We start from the raw sequence: 16,578 nt of genomic DNA, 5'->3' as shown, positions 1-16,578 counted from the left end.
GACCTTAATCTGTGAGCAATCTGAAGCAAAATCTCAGTACAGACAGCTAGTAGCATCAGTGGTCCAGGCCTTGGTGAAGCCTTCCTGGCCCCAGGAAGAGAAGGCATTGTCTGGAGACAGGAGTCAGTCAGCAAGCACAGCACTAGAGGCTCAGAGACCTGGGGGCCTGGGAGAGTGCCGGATCTCTGCCACCCCTTGCTGGGTACCTGCTCCCACCATCTGCTTATCCAGAACTGGAGATGGAGGGGGACAGAGACACAGAAGTAGGGATGGATAAGAGATGGAAGGAAGAGTGGAATATAGAGAAAGAGAGTAAGGGTGGTTAGAAGTCTCAGGATGTGGAGAAATGCTGGTACCAGATCATTTGCATAAATGGAAGCATCTTACATACCTGCTCAGTAGGTCAGGAACAGGGAAGAGCCCACCAGTATAAGAAAACAACTTTAACATGTTGGTACTATTGAAGATGTGTGCCTTCAATTTGAAAATTATGCGTTCTTTATTTTTTATTTTTTTTTAACAAAATATACAATATTGATCTTATTTATGTATCTGGGCTGTTTCAACACAATTTATTAGTGGCTACCTAATTCCAAAAGCAAAATGTTAGTTTTGTTCATAATCTTTTTTTTAAATAATAACATATTCTTATAACTGGTAGATGTTGATTCAGAGGAAGTTGGTTTCTGATCCAAGTTTAGACATAAGCCATGTCCGTCTTCTTTTACCAGCACTTTATTAAGCACCATGAAAACAGATCATGACAAGTGAGCTTAACCACATTAAACATATTGTCTCAGCCATTACTAAGTATCTGCTTGGGGAGCTGAACATGGTGAGTTTTCACTCTGTGCTTCCTTGTTTTGGTTTTTATTTTATCCATAAGACATGTATTAGAAGGGGTGGCATGGCCCTTTAAGGATAGTTTTGACACTTCACGAATATATTTTAACAGTCATCCACCTGAAACTGAGCCACATTCTAGAGCAGATACAGGATTGCATGTGTGAAAGACCAGCAATCTTAGAAAAATGGGCATAACATAAATATAAATAATATATATAGCCCCTTGGTAACCTCTGCATTAAAAAGATGCTTTTAGAGAAAGAAGTTGGAAGACTTAAAATATCATACATTTCTATGTCATGGAGCTCTATGGTAATTTAAACCATTATAACTGATTTATAAAAGACTACTTCAAGAGGGCTAACTTTCTAAAGAGCAGGAACAATTTGTGTTTTGAACATGAAAAGTTAACATAATAACCAAGAAACTGAACTCTTGACGTGACCTCTAATAGGTAACTTTGGGCAAAAGTGGATAGGAGTTCTGCAAGTAATGTATATTGGTGTCCATGTTAAAAGTCACCTGTACGAGAATCAGACAGGTCATGAATTAGTTCAGAGAGGTCCTATACAAGCGCCAAATAGTATGAGCAGTTACCTGTATGCTATGCTATCTGGCCAGCAGAGATGAGTTCAGCTCGTTATTCCCTATTCTGTTTTTTTAAAATAGTTTTTGTATGTAATAGAGGGTTTTTCACCTATGAAGTTACTTGAGTGAATTAGTGAAGCCTTCTTAAATTTGATACTCATTAGTTTAGAAGGTTACAGAAGTAAAGTTTTACCTACAGTGCAGTGCATGGACTGTTCAAGATTGGATGTTTGGCTGGAAGATGCTTTATCACTGCATTATCAAAATGGTTATAATTTTGCATTATTACTCTCCTTGATTTTGATTTAGCTTTATAATTATAAATTTAGTTTCTGTCCTTTAGTTAATGTTACAGTAGTTAGTATTTATAACAGTTTTATTGGCATGAAAGTTTTGATTAAGCTAAGGCATATGTATTTAGTTATGAATCCTCCCTATATTCCTATTGCTAAATAAAGCAGGTGTATGTAAAATCCTCCCTGCACGTAGTCCATACAGAAACTTTAGAATCCTGAGACGCTTTCCCCCTATAATGTGGAGGAGTAGGAAGGCTTCAGGGCCCCTCACTTCTGGGTGGCCTACATGGAACAGGCTGTCAGCCTCTTTCCCGCTGACATGTGCTGCTCGACACGGAGAAGTTCTGTACAGAAAGCAGGAGCGTCCTTCATGAGGCGGTACTTGGGGCAGACACTGAGCGCACTGTACTCATCTTTGGTATCTGCCTCTCTAAAATAGACCACCATGTATTTGCGAAGGGGAGTCTGGTTTCTCAGATCGCTGCAGAACAGGTTAAAGGCAAGGGGGAACAGGTCTTGGGAGTTCTCATGGGGGCTGCCCTCACTCTTGTCACAGGTACTATCACACATGGTGTTGACGTCATTGGAAAGTAGGAAAATGATTTTATCCACTGCTTTCTTCTGAGTGGTAAGCCACTGCACTGGACCCATCTCCGCTATTTTCTTTTTCTGCCACTCTTCAAGAATAACCTCGCTTCTGCAGTGGTTTTGAAGAAATTCAGTGAAGTGACACACTGTGTGATGGAAGCATATTTCAGATGGGTAAACCACAAGAACCTTAATGGGGGACAGGAGGGTGGCAGTAGGGAAGGAGGCCTTCTTGATCCTTTCTGTGGGGGGAAGAGAGCGTTTGTTAGCTAGGAATGGCACACAGCAGGCAGTCAGTCTAGTCTGAACCACCACTAGTAAATGAACCCCAGCGAGGGAATATTGGCTGAGCACCAGGGACGTTGTTACTGCCAGCAAGGAAAATACCCCCAATGTTCCTTTTGAACATACCACCTGAAACACACTGATGCTCAACACAACCTTAAAGATGCTCTAAATGATGTATTTTCAAGTCCCCATCACTACGTCAGTCTTCTTAACCCATATCTTTTCAAATGAAGTCACAGAAACTATTTAGGTTGGAGGTACTTTGTTTTAGGTGGGTGGTTCTAACCAGTATTACATAGTGTCCTATATAAACAGGGCTACCTGACCTGTGCCCTTCACATCACATTTTGAATTAAGTCAACTCAGTAATTGATCCATCTGATGCCTGCAAATGGTAGTCTTTGTGTGGTTGTGTTAGGTTAACTGGTACCCCATTTCAGCTGGAACTTGACTGGAATTCTGTACGTGCTACAGAACAGAAACCACATATGAAAGTACTATAACTAATACAGGCCAGATCATATCCCCTGAATAGAAGTATTCCCAAGGTCAGGGTTCCACATGGCTTTCTTACTTAGGTTATGAGATTAATCTTGTTCTGTCCACAACATCACAAAGGACTCATACGGTAAAAGGAGAAGCAGTGGGCTTCCTTCTCGCGTGTATCTGTAAAAATACTCTGACTTCTGTATTTAAGTTCTTGATGTTTAAAGAGTTGGCAAGGACCCTGAGGTACACAAATTCAAGTGAGTATTGTTCTTATGCTATGGGACAATTATTTTTAAAAAGTAGGAACTAGCTTGGAGTACCTGTTACAGGCAAAAATGCAATCCGCTATTCGCTGTCTTGTGCCCATTGTAGTGCTTATAGGTGCCCCAATGGTAAAAATAAAACCGGTGGTAGTCACCGGATCGAGAGGTCCCCATCCCTGCTTTGCCTTGGTGGTTGTGACTAAGTCATCATTATCAGTATTTTTGGAGAGTTCTAGGGCATTACATCAGTGCTCTTGCCTTGATGCCAAAATGTAACTGCTTCTGGAGGAATCTTTTAAAAAATTCACTGTTATTTCCTCATTCAGGTTTCTTTAAAGAACTAATCATAACACTTACTATGCCTCCATATTACGTAGATCCCAGCCGCCAGCAATGCTGTGGCCCCCAGCAGGGCTGGGAGGAGGAAAGGCTGCCAGCCACCCATCATGCTTCTGCCTGGAGAAAACAAAGTTGATTTACTTTCAGCAAAACAAAGCCAAATTTATCTCCTATTTGTAAACAAGATTTTTACTCTATACTCTGTAGAAGTTTAGATTTCTTTTTTTTTTTTTTAACATTTATTTATTTTTGAGACAGAGACAGAGCATGAATGGGGGAAGGGTCAGAGAGAGAGGGAGACACAGAATCGGAAGCAGGCTCCAGGCTCCGAGCTGTCAGCACAGAGCCCGACGCGGGGCTCGAACTCATGAACCGCGAGATCATGACCTGAGCCGAAGTCGGACACTTAACCGACTGAGCCACCCAGGCGCCCCGAAGTTTAGATTCCTATTAACGCCAAGGGTCAGTAGATCTCTAGGGGGTCTGCAGATTGGTGCATTTTTCCGTAGAGTGTCCAGGCCATTTGTTAGATTCTCAAAAGGGATATGGGACCCAGGAGGTTAAGAAAGTTCTGCCAAAATCATTTTGGCTTCTTACTGCGCTTACATGCAGGCATTTTCACCCTGGTAACCAGAGTTTGCATTCAGGTTTTTTGTTCTGTGATGAATTGATGTTATTCTCAGTGTGATTACTTAATACATGGGACACACAGATGCCATTTTTCAAGGCTGTTTTGTTAGACTGACAAACACGGTGGGTAATACCACCTCCCACAGGAATATCTGTCAGGTAAGCTCAGGAATCCATAGGCACTGTGCCCACACAGAAGTCAGGACTGTTAGGCACCTAGGTTGTCAGTTTGTTGGGCTGAGTTTCTGAGAGTAACACTTTGCAACTTTTGACTCCAGCCCGGGCTAGTTCTGGGAACATTTGTCTGTCTGTAATGAGAGAACTACCATCTCTAAATCCAGAAGGACATTTTCCCCAAATATGCTGCTCTCAGGCATCAGTGAGGTGTGTCTTTGGGGGCCAATATTGCTAATTTGTGGCTGAGTGACCATATCAAATTACAGGAACAGGCCGGGCCACTGAGGCTGGTAAGAAAATCACAGTGCGGTGAAATGCACATTCCCTCATGGACTCAGTCCTTTAGCGCCACTGACTTTTCAGCAGGTCCTTGTAGCACAATGAACATCCATTCTGCGCTGTTTATTTTTCCCCCTTCTTGTGTGCATCCTGTTTCATAAAGGATCTTGTGGTGGATTCCCAAATGAAGCCTCCATTCCCGATCAGCTGTCAGGGCCTCTGGCACGGTGGCGTGGACATCTTCCCCTGCACCCCAGCCCCTCACCGTGTACACAGCAGGGGCTCCTGCACCCTCCTGCAGGTGCATGCCCACCCTGGCCCGTATTGAATGGGGTAGTGCTGCTGGGCCTCTCAGGCCCTGAACCTCTCTGATCACCCTGCACCTCTCTGATCACCCTGCACAAATGGCTGGGCACTTACGACCATCCAGTGGGAAGGAGATGCCAGTCTGTGGGCAAAGCACAACTGTTCCTTTGCGTCGGATGCAGTCATTGCCACAAGTATGGAAATACGGAGTCAGCTGAGGGAAAAACAAGAGGCTTGGGAAGCTCGCATCATGCTTCGGAGCAGAAGCTCAGCATAATGCCTACTCCCACCAAAATGTCTCCACCCTTTCTCTCCTGGTTTGAACTGCACCCCCACCCCAGCATTGTAATAGGGTGAAAAAAAAAACAAAACACATTTTTTGCCTTGGTCACACTTCCATAACAAAGCCCTAAAATCCAACCCAGCAACCTGAGACCAAACACCTGACTCCTGAATTGTGAATGTAAACTTTGTACATGTTGCTAACATGTTGGCTTCCTTATCTAAAAGGGTTAGGTCACAGCCTAATACATATACAAATATTTCATCTAAAAAAAAAAAACAACCCAGAGCAGTAGAGCTCCTATTGACAGATATATCCTCCGGGACTAGGAAAGTCTGGTTCCCTGGAAAAGGGGTGCAGTCACAATATGCAGACAGGTATCTGCTCCCTCTGGCGTGCCTGAGTGCTACCTTTATGTTCCAGGGAATGAAAAACAAAAGCTCCTTATGCCTTGGGTGTGGCGGTGTCCCTCTATGACCCTCCATGTCCCCACATCATAAACTCGGAGCTGAAAGAGACCTGAGAGCATCTGCCCGGGCCAGCTTCCTGTTTTCCAGCTAGCTAGACTCACGTCGAGAGGACAGGCAGCTGCCCTTCAAAGTTCATACGCTGCTCGAAACCCAAACCTTCTGATTTTAAATCCTTTGTTGCTTCATTTTGCAGTTAAAACCAAAACTTGGGAAAATTAAATGGTACTCCTGTCTCGGAAGTTCTCTGAGGCTCTGTGACTAAAACGGAAAGTCAATAGCCACTAATAAAAGCAAAAGGGATCATGGCCTGAAGGTTTGCTTCCACCTTTGCCTCCATAACGAATGAGGCAAGGGTTCCCCACTTGTTGCTTAGTGCAGGCAGCCGGCAGAAGCGAACCGGGGGTGGGAGCTCATCAGCGCCCGTGACCGGTGGCCTGTGCAGCAGCAGCCAGTCCCCCAGCGCCCCTGCCCTCGCGGACGGCTCGGTGAGCCTTACCTGGACCATAGCACCTTCACTCTCCCCAGTCACCGGGATCACCACAGAAGTTCGCGTTGGGGGTTTGTTCTGGGGCAGATTGAATGAGACAGCATGGAGAATCATGAGCCAGGGGAGTGAGAACCAAGATTGCCAGTGAAAAGACTGCTCTTCCCAAACTGACTCAACTCCTCAGACTCTGCGTGAATAAGCATTCATTTCCTACTTCGGATACGTCTACCTCTGGTTGGTTTTAGATTCCCAGGGACAGTTGCAGGGATGTTCCCAGAGACTTGTGTTCATTTGTTAAAGGAGTCAAAACAGCCCCGCACACCTAGATCAGGGACCCACCCGCCTGTGCCGTTACAATGGAGAGCCTGTCCAGGGAATCCTAGGGGACCTGCATTTTCCTCGTCAGCAAGGTGAGCAAGGCTGGGGGTGATGTTAGGAAATGAAGGGAAGAGGTACCTCCAGCACGTTAGAAAACCCGATCACAATGCGATTTTGGATGAGAGCCATGTATTTGTTTCCAAGGGGGCTGGTTGTAAAATTCACTTCCACCACCGTCTTGTTCTTCTTACAGGCAGTGACGTTGGGATCCCACAGACTTCCTGAGTCCAGAGAGAATCACACGGACGGTGTTGCAAACTGCCCCTCATTTAAGTCTCCCAAAGGGCTTGGCCAAAACAAATCTAAGTTCTCTGGCATGCGTGCATCCAAGGGCTCTCTGCACAGTGTACCTTTTACTAGTCCTTGCTCCCAGCATCGCAAAGTACCTGCTGCCCAAGAAAGTTTAGGGGCCCCATATCACCACTTTGCTGAGATAGCTTCCCTGGGCTGGGGGCGGGGGGTGGTGTTGGAGGCACAGATGGGGTTCTACTACTCCCTTCAATTCTCAACATCCATTTTGAGTTAAGGGTTGAGGTCAGCATTTTTTCCTTCCCAGGATGGGGAGGAGGAGCCCCAGGCCAGAAGACATGTTTAAGGTTATAGAGCGAGTGGATACCCTGACAGGCCTATTCAGTGAGACAAAGTCAGTTGTTTGATTTTTGGGACTTGCAAATCAGTACCAGGTTAATTTCCAGGAACAGAAGAGATGGGAGTGTGTGGTGTTTTCCCCACGGGGGAGAGCATGTCAGGCCCTAGCTCAGAACCGTCTTTGGAGGGGGGGTCTAGGACTGATGGAAGGCCCTCAGAGCTCCCCACACCCACTGTGCCCTCCACAGTCCAGATCTCTTTTGGTGGGAGGCAAGAAAGGAAGCATAAAGCTCCAAGTCTGCCTTCCACGAAGGAGTCTGTGTGCAGTTCGGTCTGATGGGGTGCACAGGGATGCCCGCTGGGTTGGGGGTGCCTAAAAGATGGGGATTGGTTCCCTCATGTGCCACTAGCCTCATTAGCATCATAAGACTGTATTACCCAGAAATTTACAAGCACCCTTGTAAAATCCTTGGAAATCGGACACTTAGGACTGATTATCCTCAAGATACTTATTTCAAAACTCCAAGGGTAGAGGCAGGTTCTAATAGTTTAGCCTGTGAGAGGTGAACTCCAGTGAAGACACAAGTTGAGAATATGCTTTGAGGTCATTACTTTAGCTAACACTCCCACCTCGAATGCTTGCTAATCCAAATGGAAGGTTCATTGGGCCCCCAGGGCCAGAGGTCAGTGGAAGGACTTACAGATTCCCCTCCAGTCAGGAAGGGCCTCCAATCAGCACCACTGTAAGTGCAGTTTGTACAGCGGGTGTTTTTCTGTGACTGTTGGCTCATTACCTAAACCTACTCAGAATGGGTCCTTCTCTGGACAGGCTGCTTGACTGAGTCGGCACAGTGCTGGCCAGGAGTGCTGGCCAGGGATCAGCCCTCTCTGTGCAACTTGGACACAGAACTCCCCTGCTCTGGGCCTCAGTTTCTTCATGGAAGATGGATTGGGTTGTGCTGGCTCCAGGTTCCTCTAATGACAAAAGCAAACATGTATTTACTTACCTGCCTTGATGCACTTTTTTTGGTATTTCATTATGTGGTCTAGGCAGCCTGGAGATTTGAATGGAAGTTTTTACGTTAGAAAAAGGGATCTCTGCTTCACTCCCTCGCCAGCAAGCACACATGCACACATGCTTACCACACTTGTAACAAACTGCCAGAATACTCAAGATGTGAGGTAAGATAGCAAATTTAAATGGGACGCTAACATTTGGCATTTGGTGGTTAAACAGAAGACTACCCACGAAGTGATAACCAGAGTCTAATTTAAATACAACCTTTATCAGAATAGTATCTATGATCCCCGGGAGAAGACTTGAACCTTTGAAAAGGTTTGATAATATATGTAAATACCGCCTCTTCCAGGAAGTGGAACTCAATCCACCCCACCCCCCTACCCCAGAATAGGGGGACATTTAGTCATTTGCTTTTTTAAAAAAGTCATAGTAGAGAAATGGAAAATCAGTAGATTTACAAGGGAGATGCCTGGCAGGTACCACTTAACCAAGTGACGATGGTGAACATGACCAGTGACGTGGTGTGTATGTCACCCGCCCCTGATAGGAAGCGAGGACAAGGACACTCGACCTCTGCACTGTCTCTCCAAAAACTCACACCCCCAATCTAATCAGGAGACAAATATCAGACAAGCCCAGACTAGGGGACGTTCTGCAGGATGCCTGGCCGGCACCCTAGATTGTCAAGGTCCTGAAGAACAAAGGAAGACAAGACTCAAACCTGTTACCAGAGGAGACCGAGGGACATGAGGACTAAATGGGACTGGCACAGAAAGAGGGCATTCATGGAAAAGCAGGTGACATCCAAATAAAGTCTGGAGTTTAGTTAATAGGGATGTACCCATGTTGGCTTCTTAGCTTTGATAAACGTACCACGGTGACATAAAAGGTGAATGAATGATCGGGGAAACTGAGTGAGAGCTATATGGAGATCCTTCGGACATCCACACAGTTCTTTGTATTATCTTTGCAACTTTTCTGTAAAGCTAAAATTACTCCAAAATAAGACATTTATGTTTTTTAAAATGGGGTTTGGTCGCATCAAGAAAACTGGAAACTACTATGTAGTAAGTTGTGGGGCAAAAAGAACACCCTGGACCACACTCTCAAAGAACAGCAAGGAATCAGAAATTTACCCCATTTGGCTTGGACACTTTGCCAGAGGCAGAGGACAGGAGTGGAGTACAGAACAGGTGACCCATCCCAGGTGAGGGTGGCATGGGAACCACTGTAGCCGGGCACCGCGCTGGCCCCTCTACACATGACACACGATCCTGTCTCATCCGCGCGGCAGCCCCGTGTGTGACCCTGAAGGTGTGATACTGGAGGGCTGGTTGTGTGCTGTAGCATAGGGGAAATAACCCAGCGTTCAACCCAGTGCCACCTGCATTTCACTGACAGCCCCGGGGGCCGACTGGGGTCCATGTGTCCTCAGAGACCCAGCCACTCCTCAAACACCACAGCCAGTGAGGAAGCCAGCCGACACTGGAGCCCACATTGTACCCACAACATTCTGCATTAGTGGCAGATGGTTAAAGTCACTGATCAAGAAGGCCCAGGGTTGGGACGTCAGCTTCACTCTTCCTGTGTGTGTAACCCAGGGCAAGTCACTTAAGCTCTCAATGTCTTCATCTATCCAACAACCTCAGGGCTGTTGGAAGCTTTGGTGACAGGATGCACGTCAGGTGCTCAGCTGGTGCCTGACGCACAGGAACAGGCTTTTCCCTACTTTTTATCTGACTTCCTCCTCTCCCCCACTCTGTGAGTGAGGTATAGTCACTACTGTGTCTCACGAGGAAACCAGACTCGGCGAAGCCAAATGCCTTGTCGAGGCACCCCAGCCTCTCTGTGCCAAACCACACACCAGACAGCAAGCATCCCCGCAAGACAGAGGATGACAGAGGGAGGAGTGAGGGAGTTACCTGGTGAGGTGAAATTCACAGACATGGAGGGGCTGTCTTCATTTATATTTGCATTGGGGATATTGTGGGCCCCAATGAAGTAGACTGTGTTCAGCTCCACAGGAAAACCTACGTAGGAAAACGTCCACTGCAAGGCAAAGCAAAGAACCCCTGAATTCCCAAAGCACTGCAATGCAGAAATGTAGTGCCTTTGTGTGCTGCCCTTTCCATTTATAATTGCATTCCTCTACCTACTGCTGAAACTTCTGTCTCCAGCTGATGTCTACTACGGGAACAGAGCTCACACCATTTGCCAGTGTAAGTCACAGAATCAGAGAAGTGTAAACTTTTAGAGCCAGGATATAATTTAAGTTCAGCTCCCCTCACTTTGTGGATGGGGAAACTGAGGCCCAGAGATGCTGACTTGCCCACGGCACACAGCCCAGAAGTGGCCAAAAATAGGATTTGAACCCAGGCATCCTACTCTAGGCTCCAAGCTGTGGCCGCTCAGCAGCCTGTGTGTACTGCACGTCACGTCTGCCCCCCAAGCAAAGGGGCGAGCTTTAACGACAATTAGCCGAAGTGCCTCAGCGCGCTCACTCTGCCGCCAGAGGGTCTGGTCTGAGTCTGGAAGGCTTCTGTGTAATTGCACCTCACGCAGCTGTAGGACTGGAGGTTACTCTTGCCTGTCACGCAGATCTTGGTGGCCTTCAACAAGCGGATGCTGGCTGCAGAGACAGGCAAGAAGGCAGCTGTTTATTTAGCACCTACTATGCGGCCAGCTTGATGCTGGAGGGTTTACATGCCTTATCCCAGTTCATATTCACAACAGTCCTGTAAGGTAGGCACCTTTGCTGTCCTCTGTTTACAGATAGGGTGAGTGAGGCTTGGGGGATTTCAGGGAGCACTGCCTAAGCTTACAAAGCTCACCAGTGGCAGATATGGATTTAACTCCAAAACCCAAGCTCTTTCCTCCTCACCGGTAACCCTCAATTTCACAGGATCCTGCAAAGGGGACTCTGGCTCTGCACTACCGTGGGTGTCTTTTAAGAGGAACAGGCCCCTCAGAGTGTCACCATCAAACCAGGCTGTTCTGACTGCCCCTCCCTCACCCTATTCCCTGCCTGGAAGGCTGACCACTCCTTCAAGGCCAAGCTCTCCTGTAATAACAGCTAACAAATGCAAATGCTCACTCTGTACTCGGTGTAGGGCCACTGCCTCACTGCACCACCTAGTTACAGTGCTCCCTGAGGACCCTCGCCAGCTCCCCGCTGCCTCCACCCCATTCAGATGGAGCACAGCTCCTTCTGGGACCCCCTGACACTGAGCCTGTGCCCCTCTGCTTGCCTCCCCCCGTCCTCTGAGAGCCCTACTGGGTGGGAACTGTGGCCGCCTCACCTCTCTGTGCCTGGCACTCCTGAATTCCTGACTTGATGGAATTGAACTGAATTGAGCGGGTGGAAAGCAGAGACATGGGCTTTAGGCCCCCAGGATTGGTTCATTGAAAGAACTTGCAAGCTGCCTTGGAGGAAATGCCAGGACTTTCATGGTGCCATTTGGGAAACAGAAATGTACCTGAGCCAGCACTTTTCCTAAACTTGGTGGTGGTTGGGGGCTGGGGCGGGGGGGAGGGAAATCATCTCTGCACTTACTCTGTTTTCTTCCACAAGATCTAACAAACCAAAGAGTACAAAGATCGTAAGTAGACCACATGATGGGTCGTCACGCTCACGTAGCCAGTACCCAGGCTGAGAAACACACCAGGAATGCCCTTCGTGCTGTCAGTTGCTCCCTACCCAAGAAGAACCACTACTGTGGCTTCCAACCACTTAGTTTTGCATTCAGATGTGGATGTGGACTCTGGAATCTGGTGTCTTATGTTTGTGAGATTCATTCATCCATACTGTGTTTAGTGACAGATCATCATACTCATTGCTGCATCGGGTTGGTTCTGTGATTCCAATTCTACTGTCAGGCATTTGATGCATTCCATTTTTTGGCTGTTATGAATAATGCTACCAAGAATAATCTAGTACAGCAGCACCCCACCCCCTTGCTCACAGGGGATATATTCCAAGACCCCCAGTGGATGCCTAAAACTGTGGAGAGTACTGAACCCTATCTACATTTTTTTCCCTATACACATATACCTATGATAAAGTTTAATTTATAAATCAGGCACAGCAAGAGATTAACAATAGTTGATAATAAAATAGAACAATTATAACAACAGACTGTAATAAAAGTTATGTGAATGTGATCTCTATCTGAAAATATTGTGCTGTGCTCGTCCATCTTCTATGTGATGAGGTGAAGCGAGGTGAATGTGGTTGGCGCTGACATAGCATTAAGCTACTATGGACCTTCTGAAGATACGTCAGAAGGAGGACCGTCTGCTTGCAGCCTCTGGTTGACCGTGAGTAACTGAAACCATGGAAAGTAAAACCACAGATAAGGGGGGACCACAGTATGTGGCTTTTGGTGCACTTATGTATTTACAGTATTCTGTGTGGTTCCCGCCAGCGGTGGAATTAATGGGTCACACAATCTGCACTTTTCTGCTTTAGTAGATACTTTATTGCTTGATGCAGACTTACCATCTGCCCGGAGTACCCAGCTCACATTCATCAAAATTGAATAGTCCATTGCAACTCTGCTTCTAACAGGTTCCACTCGGAGGTCCCTCAAGTCTCCTGGGGTCAGAGTGTGTTGGACCATCCACTCTGGAGACGGTCCTGGGAAGAGGCAAAACTGCCTAAGAGGCTCTCCTCCCTGGCCCTACCCAACGCCATCTCCTCTGAGTGGCCCACCCCGATCCATCCTTCACTCCCTATTCATCTCTTCTTCCTGCTAAGGCAGCACACGTCTCTTAGTGCTGGCTGATTTATGGCCAAGGAGATTGGCAACCTTCCGGCCCCACCCCACAGGGCACTTGGGACCACCCCATGCGCCTGTGCACTTAAGGATGTATTTAGCAAATTTGACATGCTTGTCCCTCATGTATCAGCCTGGACTCCAGCCAGCTGGCCCACACAACTCCCACTTCCTAATCACTGGTGGCCCCAACCCTCCTCCAGCTCACCTTTTTCCATCCACAATTCTTGGGCGGGAGCCCACTCATTCTTCAAAGGCTACCATCTCAAACACTCCTCCTTTTCTAAGACAGCTGCTTCCTGTTCTCCACTGTAAGTGACCTCCTTATCACAGCACTTGATCTCCCAGAGCGGCAGGCTTCACTTTCCACCATGAACGGGGATTCCGGCCCTGCCTGTGCCCCTCTTACTGGCCAGGAAGCCAGCCCATCTGAAACACTGGGAGCTCTGCCTTGCTGGGTAGAGGCTTCATCCACGTTGGCTAACAAAGCAATGTTTCACCCTCTCCCTGGTCTCCAGTGACCCACTGTCTGGATTTGGGCCCTCTAAAAGTCCACTGTTCTGTCAGTATAAAGCCCCAAATGCCCATTCCCTAGCACACCTACCAGGTTCAGAGCCACACTGAATGGTCTGCAAGAGAGAAAGAAACAAAGTATTGTGTTGAATGTCAGCAAACCATAAGCCTTCATTTGCCAAATTAGACAAAACACCATATTTTTCTTAAAATGTATATACGAGTGGCAAACTTTCAGAGAAAAGTTGGGCTGGTTCCACTTCAGTTTAGGGGAGACTAAGCTGGCCCATCGTAGGCTACGATAGACCTTAGATTAGCTATCAATATACTTAGATCCTCAAGCCTGCTCATCGCCACACTTAAAAACTAGAGTTGGGTCTCCACTCTTCTCTGCGCCTCACCCCCTTTCCCTGCTATAAGCAGGGGTGATCTGGACCATCATGAAGACCCCTTCCCACTCTAATGTTCAAGTGTAGATTTTGAGGACCATCCAGAGAACCTATTGATTCTCTCCAGGTTAAGGACTAGCTGTGCCAAGAAGATAAATGGAAGAAAGTTATGAACGCAATCCAAGGTGCTGTCCCAGTGTCTTTAAAATATTCCTCCTCTGATAGAAAAGGACTCACCTGAGCTAGCTATTCAGAAAATCAAAAAGCAGTTGTGATTTCATCATGTTATCTTTTGAAAAGAGTTTTTAAAAACTCTTGATCATTAGTGCCCAAAAAGGCCAGTACTAAATCCTTTAGGGTTCATGGCTCATGTCATTTTAAGAAACAAATAATCAGTACTTTTGTTTTGGAAGAAAATACTGGATCTAAAATATTTAACTTTCAGGCAGCAGCAAGTTCCAGTGACAAGACCCTATACAATAAAAGTCAACCAGCTCTGGAGTCTGATCCCTCTCAGCCTGTACATTTCCAAACATCTTGTAAGACAGAAGGTAAGACTTTCGATGGTTTGAGTAATATGGGTTTGGGTGAAATTGTTAGTCCCTCATCTTTGTCTTTTTAAAGCTGAACTCCAAGTAATATCAGACATTTTTTTAAACAAATAAGACACCATAGTGGGAGCTGAGTTCTTGTCAAAGGGCTGGTGAGACCAATTTTAGGAAGAAGCAAAGCAACAAGGAGAGTAGCTGGAAGCACCAGGGCACATGATCGGGGTTCATCTTTCCATAATCATGGACAAGTAACCACCATGTTTTACGTTCTATGCTAAGACAGCAGGGATATAGTTTCAAATGCTGTTTCATAAGATTTTTCTTCACTAGTGACCCAAAAGATTCCCTCAATCCTTTGAGGCACTGGGGAGAAAAGGAAACCAGCCAGAGTTCAACAGATTACTAGCTCCGGGTCATGGTACCCTAGCACAGCATCAATCAACATGGCAAAAAAGGGCAAGCAGTAATGGAGAAGCAGGGGTTTTTTGTTTGTTTGTTTTGTTTTGTTTTTTAACGTTTATTAATTTATTTTTGAGAGAGAGAGAGAGAGAGAGAGAAAGAGAGAGAGAATATTCTCTATAAGTATGGGAGGGGCAGAGAGAGAGAGAGAGAGAGAGACAGACAGACAGACAGACAGACTGACAGAATCTGAAGCAGGCTCCAGGCTCTGAGCTAGCATCACAGGGCAGGACACGGGGCTCGAACCCACGAATCACGAGACCATGACCTGAGCCGAAGCCGGATGCTTCGGGTGCCTGAGCCACCCAGGCGCCCCGAGAAGCAGTTCTTGTACCCAAAAGTGGGCAGACCTCGATTGCAAGCGTACCAATTAACAATATTGAGTGCCTACCATGTGCCAGGCTCTTTGCTGCTGCCTTGCAAGCCCTGTCGCTGTTCCTCACTAGACCCAAGTGAGTCTTCCTTCTACAGATGAAGACACCGAGCCTCAGTGAGCATAAATGACCGAATCCAGAACACCGGCTGGCATTTGAGCCCGGGGCCCTCTGATTCCGACGCCCCTGACTCGAGTCTGAAGCCCAGGACCGCGTGTCGGGCTGACCCGGAGGGCGCATGTGTGCCCCTTCCAGGGGGCCCTCGGAGAACAAGCATGAGATGGGGCGTCGGACGCCGTCAGGGTCGGGGCTCCAGGGAGGGAACGTGGGAAAGGGGCGCGGGCGGAGGCTTACCGGCTCCGTGGACACCAATCCCCAGCACAGCGCGGCCAGACTCAGCAGCGCTAGCGACATCGCGGAACCCCCTTCAGCCCCCGGCCGGCCGCACTCTTATCACGGCACCCGGGGCCATCCCTCGGGGCCCCGCCTCCTGCAGCACCGCCCCAGCCCCGCCGCCCGCGCCGAGGGCGGACCCCTCTCTGGGTGGCAACGTAGGAGCGCCTGGGCCCGCCTGCCGGGGCTCGCGGGAATGGGCCGCGTCCCAGAGCCTCGGGGCGCCTGGTGAGCAGAGCACCGGTGGTCCCGGCGCGCTCCGGACCCCGTGCACACGTGTGAGCAGTGAGCCAAGTGCAGAATTGCACACGCGCGCTCGGGCCAGCCCGCAGACCCGGTCCGAACCGCCCGCCCGTCGTTCCCCTCCAGGCCGCGGAGAGCGCGCGGTGCGCCGGCGCCGCCAGTTACAGGGTAGCGGGGTGAGGGGCCTGACGCCGCCGCCGCCGCTCCGCCGCAGCCCCCCCCCCCCGCCCCGCCCCGGGCCCCAGCTGCCGAGGGTGAGTAGCATGGGGCGCGCCCCGACCCGCACGGCCCTGGCCGCAGACCGGAGCCCCGGGCGGCCTCGGGCCGGGAGTGGGTGAGTCGGGAGGACCCGGGCTGGACGCCGAGGCAGGAGCCCGACCTTCCGCACCGGCGCTCCTTCCCCCCCCCCCGAGACAAAAGGGTGGGACGCGGGCAGCCGAACCTCGCTGAGTTCTTCGCGGCAGCTAGTACTTCTGAGGAACTAAGTTGTGTGTTGTTAGAGTAATGGAAACCTGGTGTGTTTACTGCCAAACAAAACGAGGTCTGAAAGTAACACTTGGGTGTC

General features: G+C 48.3%; 2 protein-coding genes across 5 annotated transcripts in view; one reads left to right on the top strand and one right to left on the bottom strand.

Annotated features, from left to right (window-relative positions):
- Positions 1–455: 455 nt before the first annotated feature.
- On the bottom strand, positions 456–16,569 carry IL17RB (interleukin 17 receptor B). 3 transcript variants are annotated; one of them, XM_006928870.4, is made up of 11 exons: positions 16,456–16,569; positions 13,696–13,720; positions 12,815–12,952; positions 10,818–10,945; positions 10,239–10,365; positions 8,303–8,350; positions 6,786–6,928; positions 6,339–6,407; positions 5,204–5,303; positions 3,716–3,814; positions 456–2,560 (listed from the first exon to the last, which is right to left on the bottom strand). In XM_006928870.4, exons 3-11 carry the CDS (start codon positions 12,933–12,935, stop codon positions 2,013–2,015), a joined length of 1,383 nt encoding a protein of 460 aa, XP_006928932.1. In that variant the 5' UTR covers positions 12,936–12,952; positions 13,696–13,720; positions 16,456–16,569; the 3' UTR covers positions 456–2,012. The 3 variants fall into 3 exon arrangements, with proteins under 3 accessions (XP_006928932.1, XP_006928931.1, XP_044907480.1); XM_006928869.4 differs by lacking the exon at positions 16,456–16,569 and adding an exon at positions 15,732–15,846; XM_045051545.1 differs by lacking the exon at positions 16,456–16,569 and adding an exon at positions 15,395–15,701.
- CHDH (choline dehydrogenase) overlaps positions 16,210–16,578 on the top strand; it is a 40,112-nt gene continuing 39,743 nt past the window's right edge. For both annotated transcript variants that reach the window (XM_023249823.2, XM_045051525.1), the window contains exon 1: positions 16,210–16,267. The gene's annotated coding sequence lies outside the window, so the exon portion shown is untranslated. The remainder of the gene's footprint in view (positions 16,268–16,578) is intronic.

The sequence above is a fragment of the Felis catus genome, chromosome A2, assembly GCF_018350175.1.
Source record: "Felis catus isolate Fca126 chromosome A2, F.catus_Fca126_mat1.0, whole genome shotgun sequence".
Classification (NCBI taxonomy): Eukaryota; Metazoa; Chordata; class Mammalia; order Carnivora; family Felidae; genus Felis; species Felis catus.
The sequence above is the reverse complement of the archived record's forward strand: the minus strand, read 5'-3'. Positions and strand labels throughout refer to the sequence as shown.

Bases quoted from the DNA above. Each gene is read 5' to 3' on its own strand.
- IL17RB (XM_006928869.4), bottom strand. From the start codon at position 15,791: ATGTCGCTAGCGCTGCTGAGTCTGGCCGCGCTGTGCTGGGGATTGGTG. The intron at 10,946-12,814 runs GTAAGTCTGCAT...CTGTCTCTGCAG, and splicing joins CTGGGTACTCCGGGCAGATG to CCAGCATCCGCTTGTTGAAG. The intron at 8,351-10,238 runs GTAACTCCCTCA...TCAAATCTCCAG, and splicing joins TGTGAATTTCACCTCACCAG to GCTGCCTAGACCACATAATG.